Genomic DNA, 23,390 nt, shown 5'->3' with positions numbered 1-23,390 from the left:
CCCCACGGCGCAGGCGCCCCCTGGCCGCGCCCCGCGCGTGCGCGCTGAGGGCGGGGGGGCGGGGGCTGGGGCCCGGAGGCGGGCGGAGGCGGGGCCGGCTTCCCGCCCCCAGGCGCTCCCGCCTCAGCCGTGAGGGGAGTGCGGGGCTCGGGGGTGCTGCCCCAGAGCCCTCGTGCGGAGCGGGGCTCTCCTGGCTCCAGCTGTCCCGCTCTGTAGGGCTTCAGTAACAGACATGTCGCACCACGAAGCCAAAGTGCTGCTCCAGCGTTTAATTTGACTTTCTTCCCCTATAAGTGACAGGAATCTGGTGTTTCCTATGTAAACCGTGCGTAGATCTCTGTGTAGATCTCTGTTACCTACCTTACCCTATCGGATGTTTCTTAGTAGAAATGACACAACTTCGTGAAGTTCCTCTGAGTGCATGTGGCGGCCCTAGAAAAGCCGTACGTACCACTGCTACGTGTACAAACTGTTATTAAGGAGCCAGGTGTAGGAAGAGGCATCTCCCCTGCAGAACCGCCCTCCTGCCGGTGGAGGATTTTAGGCTGCTCCGTACCTTCCACCAAAGCCACCTCAGCTGTGAGGCCCCAGGCAGAGACTGCAGTGGTGGCCGTTGTGCACATGCTGTTTTCCAGCAGATGTTAGCTGGAGAACAATAAATTGATTGTAGGAGGTAACCAGAAGATGCTGAGGTTTTGTTAGTACTGCAGTGGGTTTATATTGGAGAGGTGTAGGTCTAAAATAAAAGGGTGTTGTCTTTGTAATTAGTGATTTGAGGTCCACGGTTGTTCTATGGATTAACTTTCCTAGGAAGTGACTTTAGCATTTTTTTTTCCATTTTCGATCCAGGTTTTCTGACCGGAAAGTGGTTTGAATTCTGTCGTCTTCAGCATAGGTGTCTGCTGCTTGGAAATGTTTCATAATTACTAGTTTCATTGAATAATTCATTTGGCATTTTTAAATGCCGTACAATATTTTTAGGTGTGGGGTGTTCCCTCTGGGAGGGCAGAAACATGCGTGGGAAAAGCACCAAGTGGCTTTGAGACATCAGAGGTGGCAGACTGCCTTTCGTCACTTGTAAAGGCTTTTGGAAGGCAGGGCTAGAAAAAGAAAAGGTCTTTAAGTTTTGCTGCACAGCAGGCTTTCCCTGCATTGCTTGTGGACATGCTTTCCTAAAATACGGTTCTGTTCCTGTTAAGTTGTTGATTTGATGTGGATTATGTTGATCTGTTGAGGTTCCTGGTGGTGTAGCTGGCTGATAAAGCATTGACCCAGGGATGCTGTAGATGAAACTGGAAAGGAGGTGACACCACGTCCCCCGCCGGCAGTGGGGGCAGTGTCACCTGAGGCCGCAGGCTGGAAAGGCTCCACAGAGCTTGGCAGCGCCCATGCAGCGGTGGTGAAGCTGTCCTCGGCATGATGAAGCTGAGAGAAACAGAGGCAGAGTAGTGCGACTTTGGGGTACTTTAGCAAGAAGTAATTGATCTTTCGTACGCAGCAGTGGTAAGCCTCATTACAAGGAGGGTAATTTGAGTAGACGATGATGCGTCCCGTGTTTTCGTGGGCACGTGTCAGTGAATCCAGATAACCATCCACCTCGAAGAGCATAGATTCTGGGTGGCTGTCTTGGTCTGTACAGTTCGTAGAATGGCCTTTTTGGACTACTGTGCCTGAGAAGCTCCGCAGCTCGTAGAAGAGAAGATGGTTGGGAATCCAGAGGCCTGGTGAAATTCTGCGTAAAGGACTCTTGCTTCTTCATCTGTCCATATGTGGTAGGACACACAGCACATATTTGGTTCTGTGTCTGCCAGCTATAGGGCTTTACTACTGTCCCTTGGTGTGTCAGATATTCTCGGAAAATTGTTTCTCCCCTGGATTCATGTTCTGTTGAAAGATCTCCCTGTTCACTTGCTACATAGCTGGTGCTCCTGAATAAAAAAGAAAAGTAATATTTAAATTTAACCTTTTGATTTGTTTTGCACATAAACTGCAAAGATAATAGTGGAAAGTCTCTTCAAAAATGTACTGAAACTCGTAGCAGGGCATAAAAAGTTGGTCATTAACATGGAGAACAAAGCTCTTGCCACCTGGAACCATATCTAGTTTTTGCAAACTAGCCTTTTTGCTAAAACACGAGTCAAAAATATTTTTCTGGCTTCTGCCCCCTTACCCTAGACAGAAACAACCGTAAAGTAGAAATAAGCTTACTTTTCAGGAATTAGCAGATGAGTTTTGTGCAATCTGGCTAAACAAACAAGTAAATACCAACCGAAAAAGAAAAAAATATATATAATTACCATCTCAGCAGCTCCAGCTCAGGATAATAGTAAATATGTTTCTTACTTCCTTTACTGGCTTTTTAAGATGGTTCAGTTTCTACTTCAGCGGACATTGCAATCTTTCTTTTCAAAATTGCTTGGTGAAGAAGAAAGATACTATTTGAAAGAAAGAAGAAAGTTACTGTTATAGTACTCCATACTATATATGGAATAAGAAAGTTGCAGTATCCAAACATTTTTATATATGCACAATCACACCACTCAACAGAAATCTTTGTGTATGGAGTCCAGAGACAGCAGCTCTATTCTCAGTAACCTGGATCATTTCTTCTCACAAAGCAATACTTCATTCCACCATATGAAGCTCAAATATCTTAATGAAATATCTATATGCGCCTCACATCCTAACACACAAAAAAAGTCTTTTATGTTCAAATGATACTGTAATTAGAGCATCCTAAATAAAAGCTGTTTGCAATATTGTGTTCTCCACCTTCAGATATACACTCATGTTGAGTGCTGGCACTCACAGATGCTTCCATTCACTCAGAGTACAACTGCTCTGTCTCACTTCAACTCCCTGCATCATACAGAGAGCCTCAGTCCCTAAATGTGTACTTGGGGACAGTGCTTCCGGAGTAGGATCGCAAATGCTGTGCACTGCAAAATTGCCCTTCCAGCCATCCCCACCTTCTGGCTTCATTTCACTATCTCCCCACTTCTATTACCATGCACAGAAAGAGAAAGCAGGGCTGCAACCCTGTAAGAACTCCTGGGCTACACTCTTAGAGGGACAATACAGCTTCCCAAGCCAGGTATTTTCAGTTGTGTTATTGTGGCTCACATCAGTCAAGTTTTAAAAGTTCCAGGCAAAAGAAAGGTACCACGAAAGCAGTTGGTCATCCAATAGAAGCTGACCTTTCCAACTAAACTAGAATTTCTGTAGTATTCTCTGCCCTACAGGATTTTAATGCAGATACACAAATACTTATGATCAGGTTCTGAAGCAGGTACTGAAAAAATCACAGCAACCAGCAGTCAGAAAGAACAATAGATGCTGCTATATTGTTCGGACAAAGGACAGGACTCAGCTTAAGCTTTTACTGGAAAACCAAAACTCACTATGCAGAAGTAAATTTTATTACTAAAGTTTTCAAACCTGTAAATCTGTCTATTAAGCACCAAATGGAAGTTAAATGCGTTTTAAGGAAACAGTCAAAGATGGAAAAAAAACATTATGGCCCAAGCTTAGTAAGGCACTAAATGCCCTAATTATGAATATCCTAGCAGAGACCTGAAAACTGATCCTTGGACAGGCATGCAGTGCATTAAAGAAAGTCCACCCATTTCAGTGTTTTCATACCCAAGGCACCTGTTCCAAAGTAACATTTTGCAGTTTATCGCTTCATCAGGTTGGGTGTTGTCCCATTTGTTCAAGCTTGACAAAGAAAAATGTGGATATAACCTAACTCTCACTTATATCCACTTTAATATCTCTCTGCACATTTAAGCCATGTCTAGCTCTGACTTTCTGAACCGTGTGTTCCTTACACAGGGCACCATTAAAAATGAAAGATATTTCCTAAAATACTGCATTTAATTGTAAGGATCAAGATCTCTCAGTATGTGTAACTCTTGATGGCAAAAACCCTCAGAAGACTACAAGTTTGTACTCTATTTAGTCCAACAGTTTTCCCAGCTAGCTGTTACAAGAAGAAATCTCTCTTCCATGCACAATCCCTCTAACTCAAGTGCACCTTAACTTACTGAAGAATTAGATGTGCACTGATTCACCCTTTTGGTGAATCACTCTGTCAGGCAGTTTTAACCAAGAACAAAAGTCGTACCTGAAGTACTATAGGGTCTATGCAGGTAAACTTTTTTTCTTTTCAGTAGAGGTACTCAATTGAGCACTTCAGCAGAAGAATTTTGGGATTTTTTTCTGCAAGAGTTCATATAGGAAATAAACAAAATACCTAAAAGACAGACAGGTGGAAGGGAAAAGTAAATGGGAAAAAAAACCAAAACAAAACAAAAAAACCATATCAAACTACCCGTGACAGTATTTAAACATAAGTGTCTCAGTTACTCTCCCCACTAATTACAGGGCTACAAAGATGATCGAGGGGCTGGAGCACCTCTCCTACAAAGAAACGCTGAGAGAGCTGGGGCTGTTCAGCCTACAGAAGAGAAAGCTCTCGGGTGACTCCATTGTAACCTTTCAGTACTTAAAGGGGACTTATAAAAAAGATGGGGAGCAACTCTTTGCTAATCAGATAATGACAGCACAAGGGGGAATGGTTTTAAACTAAAAGAGGGGAGATTTAGATTCAAGGATAGGAGGAAATTCTTTACTCAGAGGGTGGTGAGGCAGTGGAACAGGTTGACCAGAGAGGTTGTGGATGCCCCATCCCTGGAGGTGTTCAAGGCCAGGTTAGATGAGGCCCTGAGCAATCTGATCTAGTGGTGGCGTCCCTGCCTGTGGCAGGGTGGTTGGAACTAGATGGTCCTTGAGGTCCCTTCCAACCCAGACCATTCTGTGATTCTGTGAGCTATACATTCTTCTTTGCTATGTTACACCCAGTTCTTGGAATTTCACAGCTACTGTCCAGCAAGAGTGAAGTGTTGGAAGTTTCTGCAGTCCCCCCCAGCTACACTAAGCTACACTAAAGCTTGACATACCTTGGAGCCTCCATCCAGATCACTTCTATTTTGACCTCCAGCTTTATTTAAAGGTTCACTTCATTATTCAGTCACAAAGATCATGACCATAAAGGTCTTTTTTTTTTCTTTTTTTTTTTTTCTCTTTTTTTTTCTGGCTAAACCTTGGGGTAATCATTAGGTACCTTCTGGAATGATAGGGGTGGAAATGATATTTTGCTGTACATACATAAGGGAAGCTTTTTCTCCTCCCTTCACTAGAATCTCTGAGCTAAAAGAAAACAGCTTTGAAAAGAAACACATTATAATACGTTCTTATTCGGGAGCTCAGCAAACTGGAAAAAGCTCATACATCTCCAGATTGGTGAGAGAAGCCTCTAGCACACATTCGTTTCCTCAGCGTGTGCTACAGCCAGCACTTGATCAATCCAGTCTGCATTACCTTTCTGTGTGCAACGTTCCTGGTGCAAACAAATCCATTCATCACCATGGAGTCAAGATTCTTTCCACCAGGAATCTAACAGAGCAAAAGAAGTCAAACACTTAGAACTGTTATACATTCCCATAACTTCTAAATGCTGTAAACCTAACAGAATAGCTATTGTGACTACTGTGCAAGCTTCCTCTGTACCCTCAATTGTCAGATGAAAGATCAGGTGCTGTCATGCTGGACACACAACTCTTTTTCTTAAAGTCTGGCAAACTAGAGACAACAACGTGAAAGCAAGTATTAAGTTCCAGGATCTCCAAGCTCCTCCCAACAAATACAGATTTGCAGATTCAAGTACACACTGGAAGACAATAAGGGAACAGAAGTTCTGCAGGCCGTTGGGAGCATATGCCTTTGCACATACTGTTTTCACTAATAATGAACAAGAGTTGTAATGACAAAAGAGAATAAACAAACCTCTACTTACTATTTGAACACAAAAAGTTGACTGGTCTTCCTACAGTCACAATCAGTCACAGGAGTAACAAACATGAATCAGGTTCCTAATGACATGTTTCAGAGTGTGTTTCTGTTACTGACATATAAAATCCCTATGAGAGTTTCCACATCTGAACATCTACTTTTTGAAACTAGGCTTCAGGACAGGAAGCATCAGTTGTTGCTGCCTCAAGAGATGCTACAGAATTGTCATAAGTAGCATAAGGCTCTGCTCATATCTTAACTTGCTTCCAAATGAAAGAAGCCTCCCAAGACAAACTTCTGCCAAGCAAAAATAAGCCTGAGCCTGTGAACCTCAGTGACACTGCTTCCTTAGAGGTCTCAGAAGAAACTCTGCATGCCACAGCTCCAGCCTTACAGTTCAGCAATGTCATCTCTGGGACATCTGGTAGACCTGAAAGTACCATCCCATAACAATCAAGTTTTCCTCCAAAAAAAGTAGTTGTAATTAGCATGGGAAGAGTTAAATCCTCCACAGCAGGGAGTTACAGGGCAATAGATTGATACACAGAGTCCTGAAGGTTACTTATCCAGCATACCTCTCCAATCCGAGCATAAAACACGCAGAAGCTAAAAAAGAATTTGAGTCATTACAGAAGTGTTGCTCTTCCCTACCTTCCTATCCCTACCATCCTACAGCCTGAAAGAAGAGGTCAGCTCCAGAGCATTATATAAAGCACTTAAATCCTTTCCCAGGATACAAAGTTCTTTCTTTACAACTTTTCCTAGAAATCCGCATTATCCAAAGGCCATGTTGGCCAATTACATCACTGAACATGCTGAGGGTAGTGGGGATGACCCTTCTCTTCAAATAGCAGGTGCTGCCAGCATGTGCATTCTTTGTCTTTCCTTACATCCACTGTCTGAAGCTTATTCTTTCGATGTCGCTGGCGGATATCCATGTCATCATCTCTGTTCTTGACATCAGGATGTACAGTTTGAACTACCTGACAGACCACAGGTACAAGGATATCCCTCCACGACAGGGACAGAGACTCTTTGTACAGAAGTTGCTGAAGCAGTGCCATCAGGTGGTTGTGATTAGCAGAGCTGTAAAAAAACAACCACAGCAACAACAAATTGTGGTGAGGAAGATACAGAGCAGCGTTTAATTGAAGTCACCTTTCAGAAGTTAATTTCAGAGAGTCAACTCTCTGGTCCTCTGTTTCAACATATAAAACCACAGGCAAGAAAGCAATCAAAATATACTGTAAAAACGTTGTTTTCTTAATGTAAATTAGTTCTTTGTGTTGTCCACAGATCAAGTCCCACTGAAAGCTGGTGGAACAGGAGGGCTTCAGGAACTGTTACTTAAGATATGCAAATTCCTTTTTCTATAATTTTCTTACAGCAGCCTTTCCATGGCTTGTTTCTCCCCATTCTCTTCTCTCAGCAGATCCAGATTGCAGTGGTGCCAGCCTAGGGTTGTAAAAAAGAGTTCTTTGGACTTCTCCACTCTCCTGTTGAACAATGACTCTGCAAGAGACAAACAAACCTTGTTAATATAGAGTTTGCAGCTGAATACCTGCATCTTTCTGAAAGGCTACTTCGAAAATGAAAGAATTTACTAAGACATAAGTCTGAGCCTCTTAAAAGACTGAGTTTGAGCTAGAAGTCATGGTAATAGGACACTGCAAACAATACCAAGTATAACAGTTGTGAGTACACAAAGGAAAAAGCGAATTACTGAAATTCTTGTACTGGCACTATACAGCAGATATTACTTCCAGAAGAACAAATTAAGATATGAGACAAAACAAAAGTTACATCCCAGTTTTGCCTATAAATAAGCAGCAAATTCAAAGTACTTTATCTATATTCATAATACATAATCGTAATGCCTTTTAGATTTGAAACATTAGTCAAAGGCACTAATTTGCTCCACAGAAAGCTGCTGCTTTGAAGACCTACACACGTAAGTGGCAGTAGAACGATCAAGTTATTCCATACAGGCTGCAGCACAAGTAGCCAAAATATCTTGGTAAAGGCCTTGTTTAGCATGTCTCCCAAACGTAGTTTTAAAAAAATGCTGTGCTACTGATGAACCTTTACATAACTTGTATTCCTGAACCCAACCACCACCCCTTTGCTAGTCGGGTCCAAAGTGAGATGCAAGCAGACTGGCTCAACTAGCCTGTCACAGTATTTAATACTACAGAATTCTCTTTTCTCTCTGAAGTTTAAGAATTTTCCATAAAGAACGTGGCACAAGTTTTCCAAGAATCTCAGCACACCATCTCACACCCTTTCACCTATCAGATACACAAGCATCTCTTCATTATGTTAAACGGGATGCCAATGAAGGCTGTATCCCCTGGATAGGATACTTTTTTTTTTTTTTTTAATTCTAAATGTCAGCATAAACTGTAGTCGTTTCTGGTTTTGGAAAGAGAAAACATGTTTCGACAGTGCAGAGTAGTGTGTCGTCCCCCCACATGGTCAAGCATCACTTGGTGGTGGGAAGTAGAGAGTAATTTCTTTCCTCTCTCTCTGTGCTTCCACATGGCTTTTTTTTTTCTTCTTCCTTTTCCCCTTTCCTTTTCCCTTTAGTTAAACTATTTAATTAATAATAATTTTCCATTATTAATTATTTTTCCTTTAATTAAATTATCCTTATCTCAACCCGTGAGTTGTTTTTTTTCCTTTTCTTCTTCCCTTCCTCTTCTGAGGAGGAGGAGTAATAGAGTGGTTGTGGTGGAGTTCAGCTGCCTAGCAAGGTAAAACCACTACGAAGGGATGAAAGCTAAACAACAAGAAAGAAAAAAAACAGCTGTAGGAAGATTCCAGACTGACCTATGGTAAACATTTGCTCATTAAGGGCCATTAACATAGTAAAAATCATACCCACCAAAATGCTAGTGTATACAAATATGGAATTTGTTATGTCCCTGTCCCCTCCCCCACTGGTCATCTGCAATGCACAAACCCAGTAGAGATAAGTTGGGCGAGACAAGACAGCCAATCAAAAGTAGCCAGAGAGGTAGTTTCACAAATTTGCTTTGTATAAATAATGGTGATTCAAGTCAGAGGTGTGCTTGCTTTGTGAAAGATTGCCAAGTACCTGCAGCATTATGTAATTAAATATTTAATTAAAAGACCTTTGTTTGGATTCTGATTCCGTGTGTATATTGGTGAGGCACACTGGGCATGAACCTATGGATAACAAAGTTGTGTAAAGGTTGTAAAAGGGTGTTGAGGGCTACCAAATGGCTTCTGTTGTGAACACTATTTCATGAGAGACTTAGACGGGGTTGATGTTGAGTTAGGGTTATTGTTAGGGTTTGGGTTAGGGTTTGGAGGGAGAGGTTGGGTTACGGTTTGGAGAGAGAGTGAAGAATCCTGCTGTGAGTAGGGTTGCGTAATGGCTGCCAAAGGAAGTTGAGGGCTGCCAAACGTTTTCCATTGTGATCTGTATTTCATGGGAGCCCTATCTAGGGTGTGTTTTTGACCTGGAGCGTTCTCCATGTTTAAGCTTAGGCAGAGGTTAGAATCACAGAATCATAGAATCATTAAGGTAGGAAAAGATCTCCAAGATCACCGGGTCCAACCATCACCCTACTGCCAATGTTACCCACTAAACCGTGTCGCTAAGCACCACGTCCAGTCTCTCCTTAAACACCCCCAGGGACGGTGACGCCACCACCTCCCTGGGCAACCCGTCCCAATGCCTGACTGCTCTTTCTGAGAAGAAATGTCTCCTCATTTCTAACCTAAACCTTCCCTGGCACAACTTGAGGCCATTCCCTCTTGTCCTATCACTGGTTACCTGTGAGAAGAGGCCAACCCCAGCTCCCCACACCTTCCTTTCAGGTAGGTGCAGAGAGCAATAAGGTCTCCCTGAGCCTCCTCTTCTCCAGAGTAAACACCCCCAGTTCCCTCAGCCGCTCCTCACAGGACCTGTGTTCCAGGCCCTTCTCTGGACACACTCCAGGGCCTCGATGTCCTTCTTGTAGTGAAGGGCCCAAAGCTGAACCCAGTACTCGAGGTGCGGCCTCACCAGAGCAGAGTACAGGGGGATGATCACCTCCCTGGCCCTGCTGGCTGCACTATTCCTGATAAAAGCCAGGATGCTGTTGGCCTTCTTGGCCACCTGGGCACACTGCTGGCTCATGTTCAGGTGAGCATTGACCGACACCCACAGTTCCTTTTCCTCTGCACAGCTTTCCAGCCACTCTGCCCCAAGCCTGTAGCACTGCATTGGGGTTGTTTTGGCCAACGTTCAGGACCTGGCACTTTGGATGATAAAAGATAATAAAGCAAAGACTACTGTTGTGATTAGGGCTGTGAAAGAACTGCCCAAGGAATTTGAGGTATATGAAAAGGCTTCTCATTTTAGTGCTATTTCATGGGAACCCTATCTGGGTTGGATGTTGGAACTGCCCATGACTCAGTGTTAGGTATAAGAACACGGTTAGGATTTGGAGAAAGTGAAAGCACAAGACAGATATTCGAAGTTAACAACTGGCTGCGCTGCTGGCATTGGCAACAGGGATTTGGCATCTACGACCATGGAACCCTGTCTGAAGATCAAGAACTGATGGGGAGAGATGGGATCCACCTCACTAGGAGGGGTACGTGTGTCTTTGCTAACAGGTAAGCCAACCTGGTTAAGGAGGGCTTTAAACTAGGAGAGACAGGGGAAGGGGAGAATTACAGGGACAGAGAAGGCAGCAATAAGTGGCTCAAGTCAGGATGCCTCCAGCAGGTGCATGCAGCCAGGGAAGTGAGTGTAGAACATGACTGTGAAGGCTCCTCTTGCACCCCTCCTGGGAAACCTGTAGGCTTGATCACCTCCCTGAAATGTTTACACAAGCAATGCACAAAGCATGGGCAATAAACAGGATGAATTGGAGATCTGTGTGAGGTCATAAGGCTACGATCTTATTGCAATTACAGAAACGCGGTGTGATAGCTCATATGACTGGAATGCTGTCATGGAGGGCTATGTGCTTTTTAGGAAAGACAGGCCGGGAAGGTGAGGTTAGGGGAGTTGCATTCTATGTGAGAGAGCAACTGGAATGCATTGAGCTCTGCCTAGGGGTGGATGAAGAGCGAGTTGAGAGCTTATGGGTAAGGATTAAAGGGCAGGCTACCACGGCTGACACTGTTGTGGGATTTTGCTACAGGCCACCTGATCAGGAAGAGGAAGTAGCTGAAGCCTTCTACAGACTGATGGAAGTAGCCTCACAGTCACAGGCCCCAGTTTTCATAGGGGATTTCAGCCACCCTGAAGTCTGCTGGAAAGAACATAGAGCTAGGTGCAAACAGTCCAAGAGGTTCCTGCAGAGCATTGATGATAACTTTTTGACACAGGCGGTCGAAAAGCCAAAGAGGAGAGGTGTGCTGTTGGATCTTGTGCTTACAAACACAGAAAGGCTGGCTGGAGATGTAAAGGTTGAGGGCAGCCTTGGCTGCAGTGACCATGGGATGGTGGAGTTCAGGATCTTGCAAGGAGGAAGCAGGGAAAGAAGTAGGATCGCAACCCTGGACTTCAGGAGAGTTACCCTAGGCCTTTTCAGGGACCTACTTGGAGGAATAGCACGGGTCAGGGCCCTAGAAGGAAAGGGAGTCCATGACAGGCAGTCAGTATTTAAACATAACTTCCTCCAAGCTCAAGATCTATGCATTCGTATGAGCAAAAAGGCAAGCAAAGGGACAGAAGACTTGTTTGGATGAGCAAGGAGCTCCTGGAAGGACTCAAGTGGAAGATGGAAGTATACAGAATACGGAAAAGGGGACAGGCCACTTGGAAAGAATATAGGGACATTGTCAGAGGATGCAGGGATGTGACGAGGAAGGCCAAGGCCCATTTGGAGTCACATCTGGCAAGGGGTGTCAAGGGCAACAAGAAGGGCTTCTTCAAATATACAAGTACCAGAAGGTAGACTAGGGAAAATGTGGGCCTGCTGCTTACTGAGGTGGGTGCCCTGGAAGAAGGCAGAATTACTGAATACCTTCTTTGCTTCAGTCTTCACTGATAAGACTGTCTGACCCTAGACAAGGGAAGAAGTCTGGAGAAAGGAGGACTTTCCCTTGGTCAAAGAGGATCAGGTCAGAGATCTCTTAGGCAAACCTGACACCCACAAATCCATTAGCTGTTTTCCAAAACCACAATTGATACAATCTGGTAAGGACTGTCACTTTACTGCAGTTGTGCTTCAAGAGTGGGCAAAGTCTGAGGGGGTTCCATACTCTGTTATCCACAGGCAAATGGAATAGTGGTGCAGACAAAGTCTCTTAAAATGGTTCTTGAAACCCCACAATCCAGGCTGGACAAACCAGCTCTGGGGTATGATATCCAGAATAAATGACCAGTGGGGAATAAATAGATGCCCATGGCTAAATCCTTTCTCTCCTTGACCTCCTTCTCTCTGGGGAACAAATTAATCTGGCCCAATGTCATGTTATCCTGGACAACTGGTACTGGTAGAACTCCCTAAGATGGGGCAGGTTCCTCTAGTACTGAAAACATCGCTCAATAAGTACGCCTGGTTGGCCACTGATGCCCATGCCAGAGAGCATAAAATCAACACAAGATGGATTATTCCTTCCTTTTAAAAACGGGTTAGAGAAAGGACCAAGTTTTCCTCTTCTTTTTCTTGCAGGGAGAAGAGGAAAGAAACCAATCTCCACCTGTCAAGTGTGTCTGTGTTATCAGAACACATGCTAATGGTTAGCCTTTGTTTAGCCTTTGTTTGTTGGTTTGCTAGTAGTTTTAGGATGCACGTCACTTCTATATTGGACAATCCTCTTTTTCCTCCCCACCATCAGTTATGAGGAGAAAAGAGGTAGTAGACACAATAATTCTCCAAACCTTGCAGAGAAACTAATCCAGGGATTTGTGAGAGTTTACAACCATGCCGACCAGGGAATATGTATAGCCCTTCCCCAGTCTGCTAACCAAGGAGTGAGATTTTTTATTCCTCTGCTGAATACACCTCTTGATCTAACACACGGTCACATTTTGGAGATTTTGGATACAGAAATCACATCACAGAAGAATTCATTTTCTAAGCAAAACAATGTGAAAATAGGAAAGAGGAAGCAGTTGTGACCTCTGTTATAGTTGATACCGAGCCAAAAGGACACATGGTTTTCTCCCTGATGGAGCAATGGAGTCAAATCTGAAATATTTTATGAGCAGATAGGTCAAACCTTTACTATGTTTAGTTAGACAGAAGGAAGTTTAGAAACTTCGTATCCCTGATGCTACCTTATCCCTGATGCTACCTTAATCACTAATTAGTCAGCTTTATTTTTAAGAACATAGAGACTTCTATCTCAAAGTGAGGGCTAGATGACCCAGGCCTGGGGGATGTGTCAGAACATTAGCTGAGGAACTCATGGTATGCATATGTTCTTGGATGTGTAAATGACTTAGATTAGAAAGTATGCCGAAGTTGAAACAGCAAGATAGGAAAGAACAAGTTGACCTGAGCATGCACAAGAACTGCGTTCAACCACCAAACACAGTGAGGAAGACTACTGACAGCCACCAGAAGACCTCAAAAGACCACCAGGAGAAACAAATGAGCATGTGTCACGGACATTTACATATTCTAATGAGTTCTGGGAAATGGCATGAATATATTAATTATTTCTTTGAAATCTAATGAAAATGTATCTTCTGCTTGCATATAACCCCCGTAGCTTGAACAATTTGGCATGCACACTACGTACAGTGATCCTCTGTGTGTCTGGCACAATGATTAAAGAATGCTTGCTTTCCAAAACTGCAGATTTAGTTTCTTTGACTGGCTTTTATGGTATCACAACTCCTAAGTCAATACAAAGAAGCAATGAAAACATGACGACAAGTAGAGTGAGGATTGATAAGGAGAGGAGAGAACACAGCACTTCTGGTCCAATACACTAGTAAGATACATTTGAGGAAAATTCAGAGGGAATTGAAAAAATCATGAGCACCTGCAAAGCCAGATACCTGAAACCGCCCCATCAGACACCCTGCAACTATTGAACTCAAAGTAATGTCCATAAGCAATGGACCTGGTGCTGCTGTATCAGCTACCCAGCCAGCAGTGACTGACAGACATCTGAGGGGAGTGTGAGGCCCAACAGCCACCTGATAGGACCCCACGGATGAATGTCCATCCATGACCCTTCCTTTGCTGGCTTCCCCAAGGCTACCCTTTCCTATCCCAGAAGCCAAACTCTCTTCTGTGATCCCCGTGCCAATGGCTCTACCAGAAGAGATGGAAATATTCTGTGAGCACGGCTGGACATCCCCTGGGTGATGCTGAGATGAGCCACAGGGGAAGTGGGATCATCAGTGCAGTTTCTGGGCCAGCCAGGCAATCACAGCGTCCCCACTTCTCCATGGGGCAGCTCCAGGGAAGGGAAGGGGTTTGTTGTCCTCATCTCTCTGCGTCTGACTGTGTCTGAGTTGGGTGTGCGGGCTCAGCCTGCAGCAGCCCCGTACGGGCCTTCCCCGTGACCCTGCTGCAGCCAGACGCAGACACGGAGCGGGGAACCCGGGTCCCGGTTGTGCTTGGGTGGGTAACGGGCACCCCACTAAAGGCAGAGGAGGCACCCTGGCCTGGATTGTGTTTGAAGGTTATCAGGGTGTCCTGCCTCAAACTTCCCCTCAGCTGAGGTTTCAGTTCTGCCTTCTGCACCAAAGTGGGCACCCCCCAGGGAAGGGGAAAAGAAACTGTGGGTGAGGGGATGTGCCAGGGGACAGCCAGAGAGGAGCAGTGGCTAGGGGACATGGTAATGAGGCCTCCCTGGGGCCAGGCCACCCTGCTGAGCCACAGCTGGATGCTGATTACAATGGCAGCCAGGAGGGTAAACTGCATTTTAGCATGCATTAAGCACAGCATAGCCAACCAGGCAAAAGAGGTGATTCTCCCACTCTTTTTAGAGTTGGCGTGGCTTCACATTGAATATTGCGTGCCGTTCTGGACTCCACAATATCAAAGGGATATTAAGATCCTAGAAAGCATCCAGAGGAGGGTAAGAAAATTGGTAAAAGGGATGAAAGGTAGGTCTTATGGAGAGAGGCTGGTGACACTTTGTCTAGTCTGGAGAAGAAAAGGCTAAAGAGGTGACCTACAACTTCATGAAGAGGGGAATCTGAGAGGCAGGTGTTCCACACAGGAATTGCACAAAGCTCTGCTAGGAGAGGGTTCAGACTAGATCTAGGGAAAAATTCTACGTGACAATGGGGAGATGGAATGAGGGCTGTGGCTCCTGCAATTCCCATTTCTATGGCCTGGAGGCACTTGGAGAGGGGAGACAGTGGGTGACACCGAAAATGGTGGGAAGAGAAGGGGAGCGCCAGGTTGCAGCCCAACCCCAAGCTGTCTCCTGGGAGGTGTCAGAGCCCCACAGCACTGTGGGGGAGCAGAGAAGCAGAGATTTCCCCTGCACTGCCCACCCCCAACATGTCCCTAGCCCCAGCCCTTCTGCCTCAGGAGTACTGGGCTCCCCACAAGCTGACAGAGCTCAGCCAATGTCAGGTGGCAGGGGGAATGGTGCCGGGACAGCAAGTGGGGACCGTTGTCCCCTTCACACCCCTCGTGGGGTACCTCTGCACCGGGCCTCAGTCCCCAGGATCCAGGGACAGTGACAAACAGGCATGGGGCCAGTGCCCATCATGAGAGAATGGAGAGCCAAGGCACGATGCTGGGCTGTTGAAATGGAGTTTGTGTCCCCCATGGGAAAGATGGTCACATCGTGGCAAACCTGCACAGTTCATTTCCAGGGGTGGCAGCACAGGTGGGATAGAGATTTCTGCGCCATGCAGGGTCGATAGCTCCAGATGCAAATGGCAGCTAGAGACATTCCCATCACTGACAGTGAACATGGCCCACAGCCAGGCTGGACCCCAACCCTCACCAGCAGTGGAAAAGAGGAGCTGGCCACCTGCACCTTCTAGGTACTGAGGTGCCACCATGTCCATAAGGAACCCTACCTACAGCAAGTGGGACAGCCTCACACCCATCCACGTTCCCCCGACTCTCACAGCCCAAGGCCAGGGTGCCAGAGCCCAACCCCGCCTTGGAAGGAACCTTGGGGCCCTCCCCAAAACCTCAGTGCTTGTTCTATTGGGTGCCAGGCACACGCTGACACAGCGGGAGCTTCCTGGGTAGAGCTGCCTTGGCGAGAAGCGTGCAGCCCTGGCTCCTTCAGTCCTTTTCTCCTCCTGCAGTACCTGCAAACTTAGGGTCTCACCACTTTCACCATGCATCACCCTCTCTTCCTCCTCCTCGTCCTCCTCCTGCCTGGCACATGGGCAGATCCAGAAGGTAAGCGGGAGTCCTTCCTCACCCCCTCTATCCTTCTGTGGACCTCACAGGCGAGCTTCTCCTTTTTCCCTGCCCGTTCCATGTGTTTGCCACTGCAGCCCTGCTTTTCCTCTGGCTACACACCTCCTCCCTGACTGGAATGCATCCAACTCTAACGGTTATGGAGGGTGGGAGATGGGGCTGCCAAGGCCACAGTGTTCTTGTGGGGGAGGCAGGGGAGCACAGGTTCCTATGACCTTGAGGATCCATCCCTCTATCCCTTTGCTTTCCCCAGGCCTCTCCCTGTGTTCCCCTCTCCCCTTGCTGACTCATAGGGTCTCCCATAGGGTCCTTCACCGTCCGGCTGCTCCAGATTTCCACTTTCCAAAACACCTCCTCTGTGGACACAGAGGGATTGGGCCTGCTGGAAGACATAGAGCTTGGGGCTCTGGACAAGCGCACCTGGAATATCCACTTCTATCAGCCCTGGGTGCGCCCAGCCCTGCCCCGCAGTGACTGGGACACCATTGAGAACATGATAAAAATCTACCTGCAGAAGTTCAGCCACCTGATCAATGATGGTGCTAGTGAGAGGGATGTGCCCTGTGAGTATCTGGCGTTCTCAGCATCTCCACTCCAAACTGGAGTCCAGGAGGTGGGGAAGGACCCAGTGCTGTGCCCGAGACACTGACCACACCCCCATCCCCTCACACCATATCTCTCTCCTCTCTGCCCTTCCAGACCCTTTTGTGGTCCAGTGCGTGGCAGGCTGTGAGCTATACCCCAACAGGACCTCCCGCGCCTTTGCCTATGTGGGCTACAATGGCCAGGACTTCCTCAGCTATGATGTGGACCTTGGCAAGTGGATCCTCTATGAAGACACCGATCTGGCACGGTATGTTCAGGCCACTCTCCAGAACTACACCGCCTTCAGTGAGCTGGTACAAGTCCTCTTCAACGATACCTGTGTCGATGACATGGAGTTGTTACTACAGTATGGGAAGGCAGCTCTGGCGAGACGAGGTGAGACCGCCCCGACTCAGACACAGCCCACCCCAAAGGCCCCCACTACGGGGACCGAGTTATGCCCCCGCTGGGGTTCTCTCTGACCCTTGCTCTTACCCTTACCCAGAGCCACCCGTGGCCACCGTCTTCGCTCGTGCACCTGGCCCAGCCCAGCTCCTGTTGGTTTGCCGTGTCACCGGCTTCTACCCGCGGCCCATCAGTGTGGCCTGGCTGCGGGATGGCCAGGAGGTGCTGCCAGGCCCGGCGCTCACCACTAGTGCCATCTTGCCCAACGCTGACCTCACCTACCAGCTCCGCAGCGTCCTGGCCGTGAACCCTGGCGATGGGCACAGCTACACCTGCCGTATACGCCACTGCAGCTTGGGTACTCGCAGCCTCCTCATCCCCTGGGGTAGGTTCTAGGGATGGGGATGATGCACCGTCCTACACCACCAGACAGGCACGGGTAATGGATGAAAGTTATAAAGCTCATGGTCACCCGCTCTGTGTGTTTCTCAGGGAACTCGAAGGCTGTGCTGATCTCGGGGCTTGTGGCTGCTCTTTCGGCAGGTGTGACTGTGGCTGCCATCGTGGTGCTTTGGGTCTGGAGACGTAGGTGAGGCTCTTCCTGCCTTGCTGCGTGGCACTGGGAGAGGAGGGGAAGAAATGGCCCCGGGGGGTCACTGCATTCAGCAGCATAGCTCCTGCTCCAGCCTCACTGGATGTTGGCTGTGTGTCCAGGAGGTCTCTGAAATGTAGCACCAAAGAGCTCGGTCTCTCAAAAGGTTTGTCCCCCTCTCATTTCAGAAAATACCAGAAGATGGAGGAATCAGAGCCCAGGAGCTCCATCGTGAGTAATGAAGCTTAGCCCAGGAGACAGCAAACAATAGCCTTTTGATTCCCCCACCCTCATGAAGATAAAATCTCTACCTTGTTCTGCTGCAACAAACCCCTGGGCACTGCCAGAAGTGAGATTGACTTGACTTGGAGCTCCAGTGGGAAAACCTGGGCAGGTCCTGACCTGTTTCAATTTACTAAATAGACAGGCGTACAAGTCTGAGACCTTTTTGCTCCTTATATGTAAAGATATATATATATAAAGATCCCTTACCTCATGGATCTGCCTGTGCACCTGCTGAAGCTTTTTAAGGTACACCAGTCCCCAGTGACAATTTCTACTAGTTCTGGTATAACAATATATTTAGGCAGTAAGCTGTGTTCTTCTATTGTAACTTTCTACTACCTTTTTTTTCTTTCTTTTTTTTTTTCTTCCTCCCAAAAACTGCCTTTATTAACTATATTCCAGAAATATTTATGCTGAACCTGAATTATGGCATGCAGACTAACACCACTTGGCCACAAACCATGTTTGAAAGCATTGAGTAACACTGAAACTGATTTAATCTGTGGGAGTGACAGATATGTATAAAATGAAATTAAACATTGATATTTTCATCAAGAACACTTCTTTCCTCTGGGTTTTGGTGGGCTTATGGAAGTTTCGGCCAGCTGCAAATGGAAACGGGAGTGTGGCACCACTGAATTATCAGTGCTAATTGCAGGAAATACCAGAGCAATAATAATAACAATTAGAAATTATTTGTGCATATACTAACATGTTCTTAAGTATTTCATGGAAAAAAGCAACTGTGCATACAGGGGCAAAGTGTCCCCAAACCTCCTGAATGAGGGGAAAAAGGAAGTCAACCTCTCATCAGACAGTGGAGTTTAGACATATATACGAAGAAATTTAGTTTATGCTCCCAGTCACCCACTTGAACATGAGGCTTCAAAAGGTTTTGTTTCACAGGCAGCTTCCTCAGAAAGTTTCACAGGAAAGGTTTCTGGCACCCATGTGTGAGTCAACCAGCTGAGTCACAAGAAAATACCACTGGCTTGTGGCCACATCCACCACAGCTATGCCAATGCCCATGAACCATAATGCTGTGGGCAGGATTGAATTTCCATGACAGCCAAAGTCATCTGCTGGTGTTGCAGGGTTGAGGGGTCTCGATGCAGAGAAGATTGTACTGAGACTCACCTGATAGCTTGCTGGGCTAGGACAGATGGATGAAACGTTCAGCTTTGGCAAGGGCTCGTCTCAGGACTGGGAGGCTGCAGTCTCAGCACCAACAGGACATACAGGCAATTTGTTCCCTGAACACAGAGTAAGCCTGGAGCGAAACATTCCACAGTGCTTGGAAGATGCTGCAGGCTGAAGTCCGACCGCTGAAGCTGAAGAACAGGGAGCCAAACGCTCTCCTCTGATCCCAGTGCCAGTGACCCTGCCAGGAGAGATGGAAATATTCTGTAAGCACGGCTGGACATCCCCTGGGTGATGCTGAGATGAGCCACAGGGGAAGTGGGATCATCAGTGCAGTTTCTGGGCCAGCCAGGCAATCACAGCGTCCCCACTTCTCCATGGGGCAGCTCCAGGGAAGGGAAGGGGTTTGTTGTCCTCATCTCTCTGCGTCTGACTGTGTCTGAGTTGGGTGTGCGGGCTCAGCCTGCAGCAGCCCCGTACGGGCCTTCCCCGTGAGCCTGCTGCAGCCAGACGCAGACACGGAGCGGGGAACCCGGGTCCCGGTTGTGCTTGGGTGGGTAACGGGCACCCCACTAAAGGCAGAGGAGGCACCCTGGCCTGGATTGTGTTTGAAGGTTATCAGGGTGTCCTGCCTCAAACTTCCCCTCAGCTGAGGTTTCAGTTCTGCCTTCTGCACCAAAGTGGGCACCCCCCAGGGAAGGGGAAAAGAAACTGTGGGTGAGGGGATGTGCCAGGGGACAGCCAGAGAGGAGCAGTGGCTTGGGGACATGGTAATGAGGCCTCCCTGGGGCCAGGCCACCCTGCTGAGCCACAGCTGGATGCTGATTACAATGGCAGCCAGGAAGGTAAACTGCACTTTAGGATGCATTAAGCACAGCATAACCAGCCAGGCAAAAGAGGTGATTCTCTTTTGAAGAGAGAAGGGGAGCGCCAGGTTGCAGCGCAACCCCAAGCTGTCTGCTGGGAGGTGCCAGAGCCCCACAGCACTGTGGGGGGGTGGGGATGCAGAGAGGTGGCCCTGAGCCGTCCCGAGTGGAAGAAGCTCTCTGGAAACGGGGTGCAGCCGCCCTGCAATAGGCCTTGTGCAGCACGTGGCAGGGATGGAGGAGTTGTGGACTAGGGAGACCACAGCCAGCGGTGCCCTCCCCCTGTCCCAGCTCTGACATCATGCCTGGCCCTGTGCTGCCACTCTAAGGCTCCAATGGCAGGTAGTGGGGAATGGTCTTTTAAGTAAAAGTTTGACTCTAGGTTACGGTTGTATTGCATGCTGATTAACAAGATTTTAACCCTATCTGCAGAGGGCTCAGGTCAGAGAAAGGTCTATATAACTCAGAGTTCTAGGAATTCTGTGCAAATGTAAGCTGCTCTAAATGCAATAGTTAGTAGACAATAAACTACACCTATAATTATTGTTTATATGCAATAATAAATCTCTAATTGCATCCACAACTCCGTGGCCAGTCCTCATTCTCAAGGGTCCCTAAAAGAACCTGCCTGTCCTCTGTAGTGCCGGATGACAGGCCCTTTCCCCTCCCCACCCCTCCCAGGGTTCTTTCTTCTCATGCTCTTGCTGCTGCGGCCTTGCTATGGGCACCATGCAGCTCTCTTGGTCCCTCTTTCTCCTTCTCCTTCTGTTCTTCCTCTTCCTCTTCCTCCCCCTCTCTGGGACATGAGCAGACTTGGGGGCAAGTTGGAGGCCCAGCTCATCCCCATCTATCCCCATTCCTCCACTGTGGGACCCCATAAGAGTAGCAGGGGGTTGGACACAGCCAGGCCACTACCCCCTGCATGGAGGGGTCGGTTCCCAGCACCAGGGGGGCACTCTCCACTTCACAGCATGCCAAGGTGCCCCGTTCTTGCCCCCTCCACTCCTGCTTCTAGTTCTGGGCTCACTGCTTCACACTAACCTGTGGGGCCAGGGTCTCTCAGACAAACCTGGGTTGCTGGTGTATCTCCAAAGGTGTGTGACTCCTGCAGGCAGCCTGTGAGCACCAGGAGGTCTCAGACCCTGGTGGCACAACAGACCTGCGCCGGACTCCAGCCCTTTGAGGAGTTCCTGGGTACCACCCTGATCCTGCGGGATCATTTCTCTTGTGATTGAAGGATCCATGCATCCTTTGCACGCCCACCCTGTGAATTGATGCTCAGACCTTCCTTCTGTAGCTACACGAGTCTTTGGTAGTGTCCCCAGCCCACAATTCACATGCTGGGGGCAGGTGCTCACCATACTCTGGCCAGGGGGACAGTTATTGACCCCAAATGGGCTCCACTCTGTGCTGCCATCTCCTGGGGTCTCATCCGGAGCCACAAGAAATACACTGCCAGTGTCACACGCTCTTCTGCCTCCTGTCTTCTGTCAGGAGTCAGTCTCCCCCAGGCACTGCCCAGTAGCCCCTTCATCCCAAAACCCAGGTAAAATGTCTTTTCCCCCTCTCCCCTTCCTCTTTATCCCCTGTGTCGTGTGCAGGTCTCTGGTGGATCTGGGTCCTGGAAAAGATGCTCCTCTCTGGAGCAACCATCAGAGCCGAGGTCCCCCACTGTCTCCTCCACATGGCCAAGCGACAGCTCCCAGAATGAAATTATCTTACTGTACAAGATAATAAGTGGCTGCAGAACTGGTGCTGGTGAGGGCATTTTGAGTTCTTTGACCACAACATTCTGTTCAAGGATCAGAATCTGCTTGGGAGAGATGGGTTCCACCTCATTAAGTGGGACAAAGGCATTTTTGCCAATAGGATGGCTGACCTCATAAGGAGGACTTTAAAAACTTTAAACTAGGAATGAAGCAGGAGGGAGAGAGTAACCAGTGGCACTGCGAGGGAGTGACAGACAGGGTTGCTGAACAAAGGGTATGGGATAATGTGATAGAGAGGAATCATAAAACCAACAAAATGGGGATTAAGTATGGTTACCTCCAGCATTTGCAGATTAGCAAGAAAATACCTACAAGACACCATTATAGAGAAATCCCCCGTACCATTTCTAGGAAACTAACATGCTGAGATGTCCCTCTTAAATGCTTGTATACTAATGCATGCAGTATAGGGAATAAACAAGCTGAGTTAGAGATGTGCATACAGTTGCAGAGCTACAATCTTATTGGGATCACACAGATGTGATGAGATGGCTCCCACGACTGGACTGTTACTATGGAAGTATACAGACTCTTTGGGAAGTACAGGCTGGGAGCGTGTTGTCCTCTACACAAGAGACCAGCTTGTAGCCTTGAGGTGGGGAAAACAAGAAAACTTTGAAGAAAATAGGGAGGCTGGTAGCCTTGTATAGTCTTAAACTAAGAAAAGAATGAAACCTTAAAGAAAACCGGGGGACTGGAAGCCTTGAGCTAGCGGAAGCAAGGGAGATAAGGGACGAAAGTTAAAAAACAAGTCTTTCCTCAAGAATGCCAGTGTAATGGTTTTCCTGATTAGCAGTTCATTGGTTAATCATCCTTTAGACATCTCCAAGTCCTGGGTCATCTTGCCCTTTCCTCAAAGTACATAATTTGTCTCTTTCATATAAAACAGAATTAACTATCTACTGGTATAATTTCCCCTCTTTAAGATTTATCTAGCCTCCTAAAATTAGATGAGTCTCATCTTTTCATTTCAACATTCACTAATTTTGAACAACATTTAAATGTACACTGTATCAATGCATAGATACAAACAAAGAAAATTACTGCTGTAATTAGTACGAAAAAAATATGTATTTACCCACAACTTTAGATCCAGAAACCAAGAAATCAGCCAGTGACAGACTTCAGAAAAACCTATCTGAAGCTATCAGATCAAAAGGAGTGTTCTGGCTCCAGGGATTCAAAAACACTTCTATTTCCTTCACTCCCTGGTTTCCTGACTACACTCAGTCAACAAAAGACTGTTAATGCTTTTAACCCCCTCATTTTCTAACTTAAAGAAACTTATACCTTTACACAAAAAGTATATCTATATATATATGTAAGATAGCCACAATAATAGAAATTAATTAATTTCTTTCTCTGTATTTTCTGGTGTTATTGCATTAAAGGTTAAAGCAATTGGGTGATACCCAATTTGTCATTATAAGTCCGGTTGTGTTCAGTGTAATGAACTACCATGATTACGGATTCACAAATAACATAATACACCCTCAGTCTAGTCACGTTCAATGAACTACCACAGCCACACTTCAAGAGTTTGGTCGTGTTCAGTGAGAACTACCATGGC

General features: G+C 46.9%; 3 protein-coding genes across 5 annotated transcripts; 1 reads left to right on the top strand and 2 right to left on the bottom strand.

The window, feature by feature from the left end:
* Positions 1-8: 8 nt before the first annotated feature.
* On the bottom strand, positions 9-1,881 carry APOBEC4 (apolipoprotein B mRNA editing enzyme catalytic polypeptide like 4; the record flags this gene model as incomplete). Its single annotated transcript, XM_080602382.1, is given in 6 exon segments — positions 9-1,318; positions 1,320-1,385; positions 1,387-1,706; positions 1,709-1,777; positions 1,780-1,861; positions 1,864-1,881. Coding segments are annotated over 6 exon segments (987 nt in total). The 3' UTR covers positions 9-886.
* On the bottom strand, positions 1,678-23,011 carry LOC308199020 (1-phosphatidylinositol 3-phosphate 5-kinase-like). Of its 3 annotated transcripts, XR_013954336.1 has the most exons (7): positions 22,899-23,011; positions 19,183-19,426; positions 7,239-7,365; positions 6,744-6,939; positions 5,383-5,457; positions 2,298-2,435; positions 1,678-1,928 (listed from the first exon to the last, which is right to left on the bottom strand). XR_013954336.1 is itself a non-coding variant. In XM_080602384.1 (4 exons), exons 1-4 carry the CDS (start codon positions 7,418-7,420, stop codon positions 2,382-2,384), a joined length of 507 nt encoding a protein of 168 aa, XP_080458510.1. In that variant the 5' UTR covers positions 7,421-14,624; the 3' UTR covers positions 1,992-2,381. The 3 variants fall into 3 exon arrangements, 1 of the variants encoding a protein (XP_080458510.1); XR_013954337.1 differs by lacking the exons at positions 19,183-19,426; positions 22,899-23,011 and having other exon boundaries at positions 7,239-14,624; XM_080602384.1 differs by lacking the exons at positions 1,678-1,928; positions 19,183-19,426; positions 22,899-23,011 and having other exon boundaries at positions 1,992-2,435; positions 7,239-14,624.
* On the top strand, positions 15,816-18,603 carry LOC308199016 (antigen-presenting glycoprotein CD1d-like). The gene is made up of 6 exons (XM_080602381.1): positions 15,816-16,157; positions 16,484-16,741; positions 16,878-17,159; positions 17,269-17,553; positions 17,661-17,757; positions 17,949-18,603. Exons 1-6 carry the CDS (start codon positions 16,094-16,096, stop codon positions 18,007-18,009), a joined length of 1,047 nt encoding a protein of 348 aa, XP_080458507.1. The 5' UTR covers positions 15,816-16,093; the 3' UTR covers positions 18,010-18,603.
* Positions 23,012-23,390: the final 379 nt, after the last annotated feature.

Source organism: Anser brachyrhynchus (genome assembly GCF_964034855.1).
Source record: "Anser brachyrhynchus genome assembly, chromosome: 8".
Taxonomy (NCBI): Eukaryota; Metazoa; Chordata; class Aves; order Anseriformes; family Anatidae; genus Anser; species Anser brachyrhynchus.
This window is presented reverse-complemented; position numbering and strand designations above follow the sequence as displayed.

Excerpts from the sequence above, each read along its gene's own strand:
- LOC308199020 (XM_080602384.1), bottom strand. The coding sequence starts at position 7,420 with ATGCAGGTATTCAGCTGCAAACTCTATATTAACAAGGTTTGTTTGTCT. Across the intron at positions 6,940-7,238 it reads CAAGCCATGGAAAGGCTGCT|CTCTGCTAATCACAACCACC; the intron begins GTAAGAAAATTA and ends GTTTTTTTACAG. Across the intron at positions 2,436-5,382 it reads GGAACGTTGCACACAGAAAG|TATCTTTCTTCTTCACCAAG; the intron begins GTAATGCAGACT and ends TCTTTCAAATAG.
- LOC308199016 (XM_080602381.1), top strand. The coding sequence starts at position 16,094 with ATGCATCACCCTCTCTTCCTCCTCCTCGTCCTCCTCCTGCCTGGCACA. Across the intron at positions 17,160-17,268 it reads GGCAGCTCTGGCGAGACGAG|AGCCACCCGTGGCCACCGTC; the intron begins GTGAGACCGCCC and ends ACCCTTACCCAG. Across the intron at positions 17,554-17,660 it reads CAGCCTCCTCATCCCCTGGG|GGAACTCGAAGGCTGTGCTG; the intron begins GTAGGTTCTAGG and ends TGTGTTTCTCAG.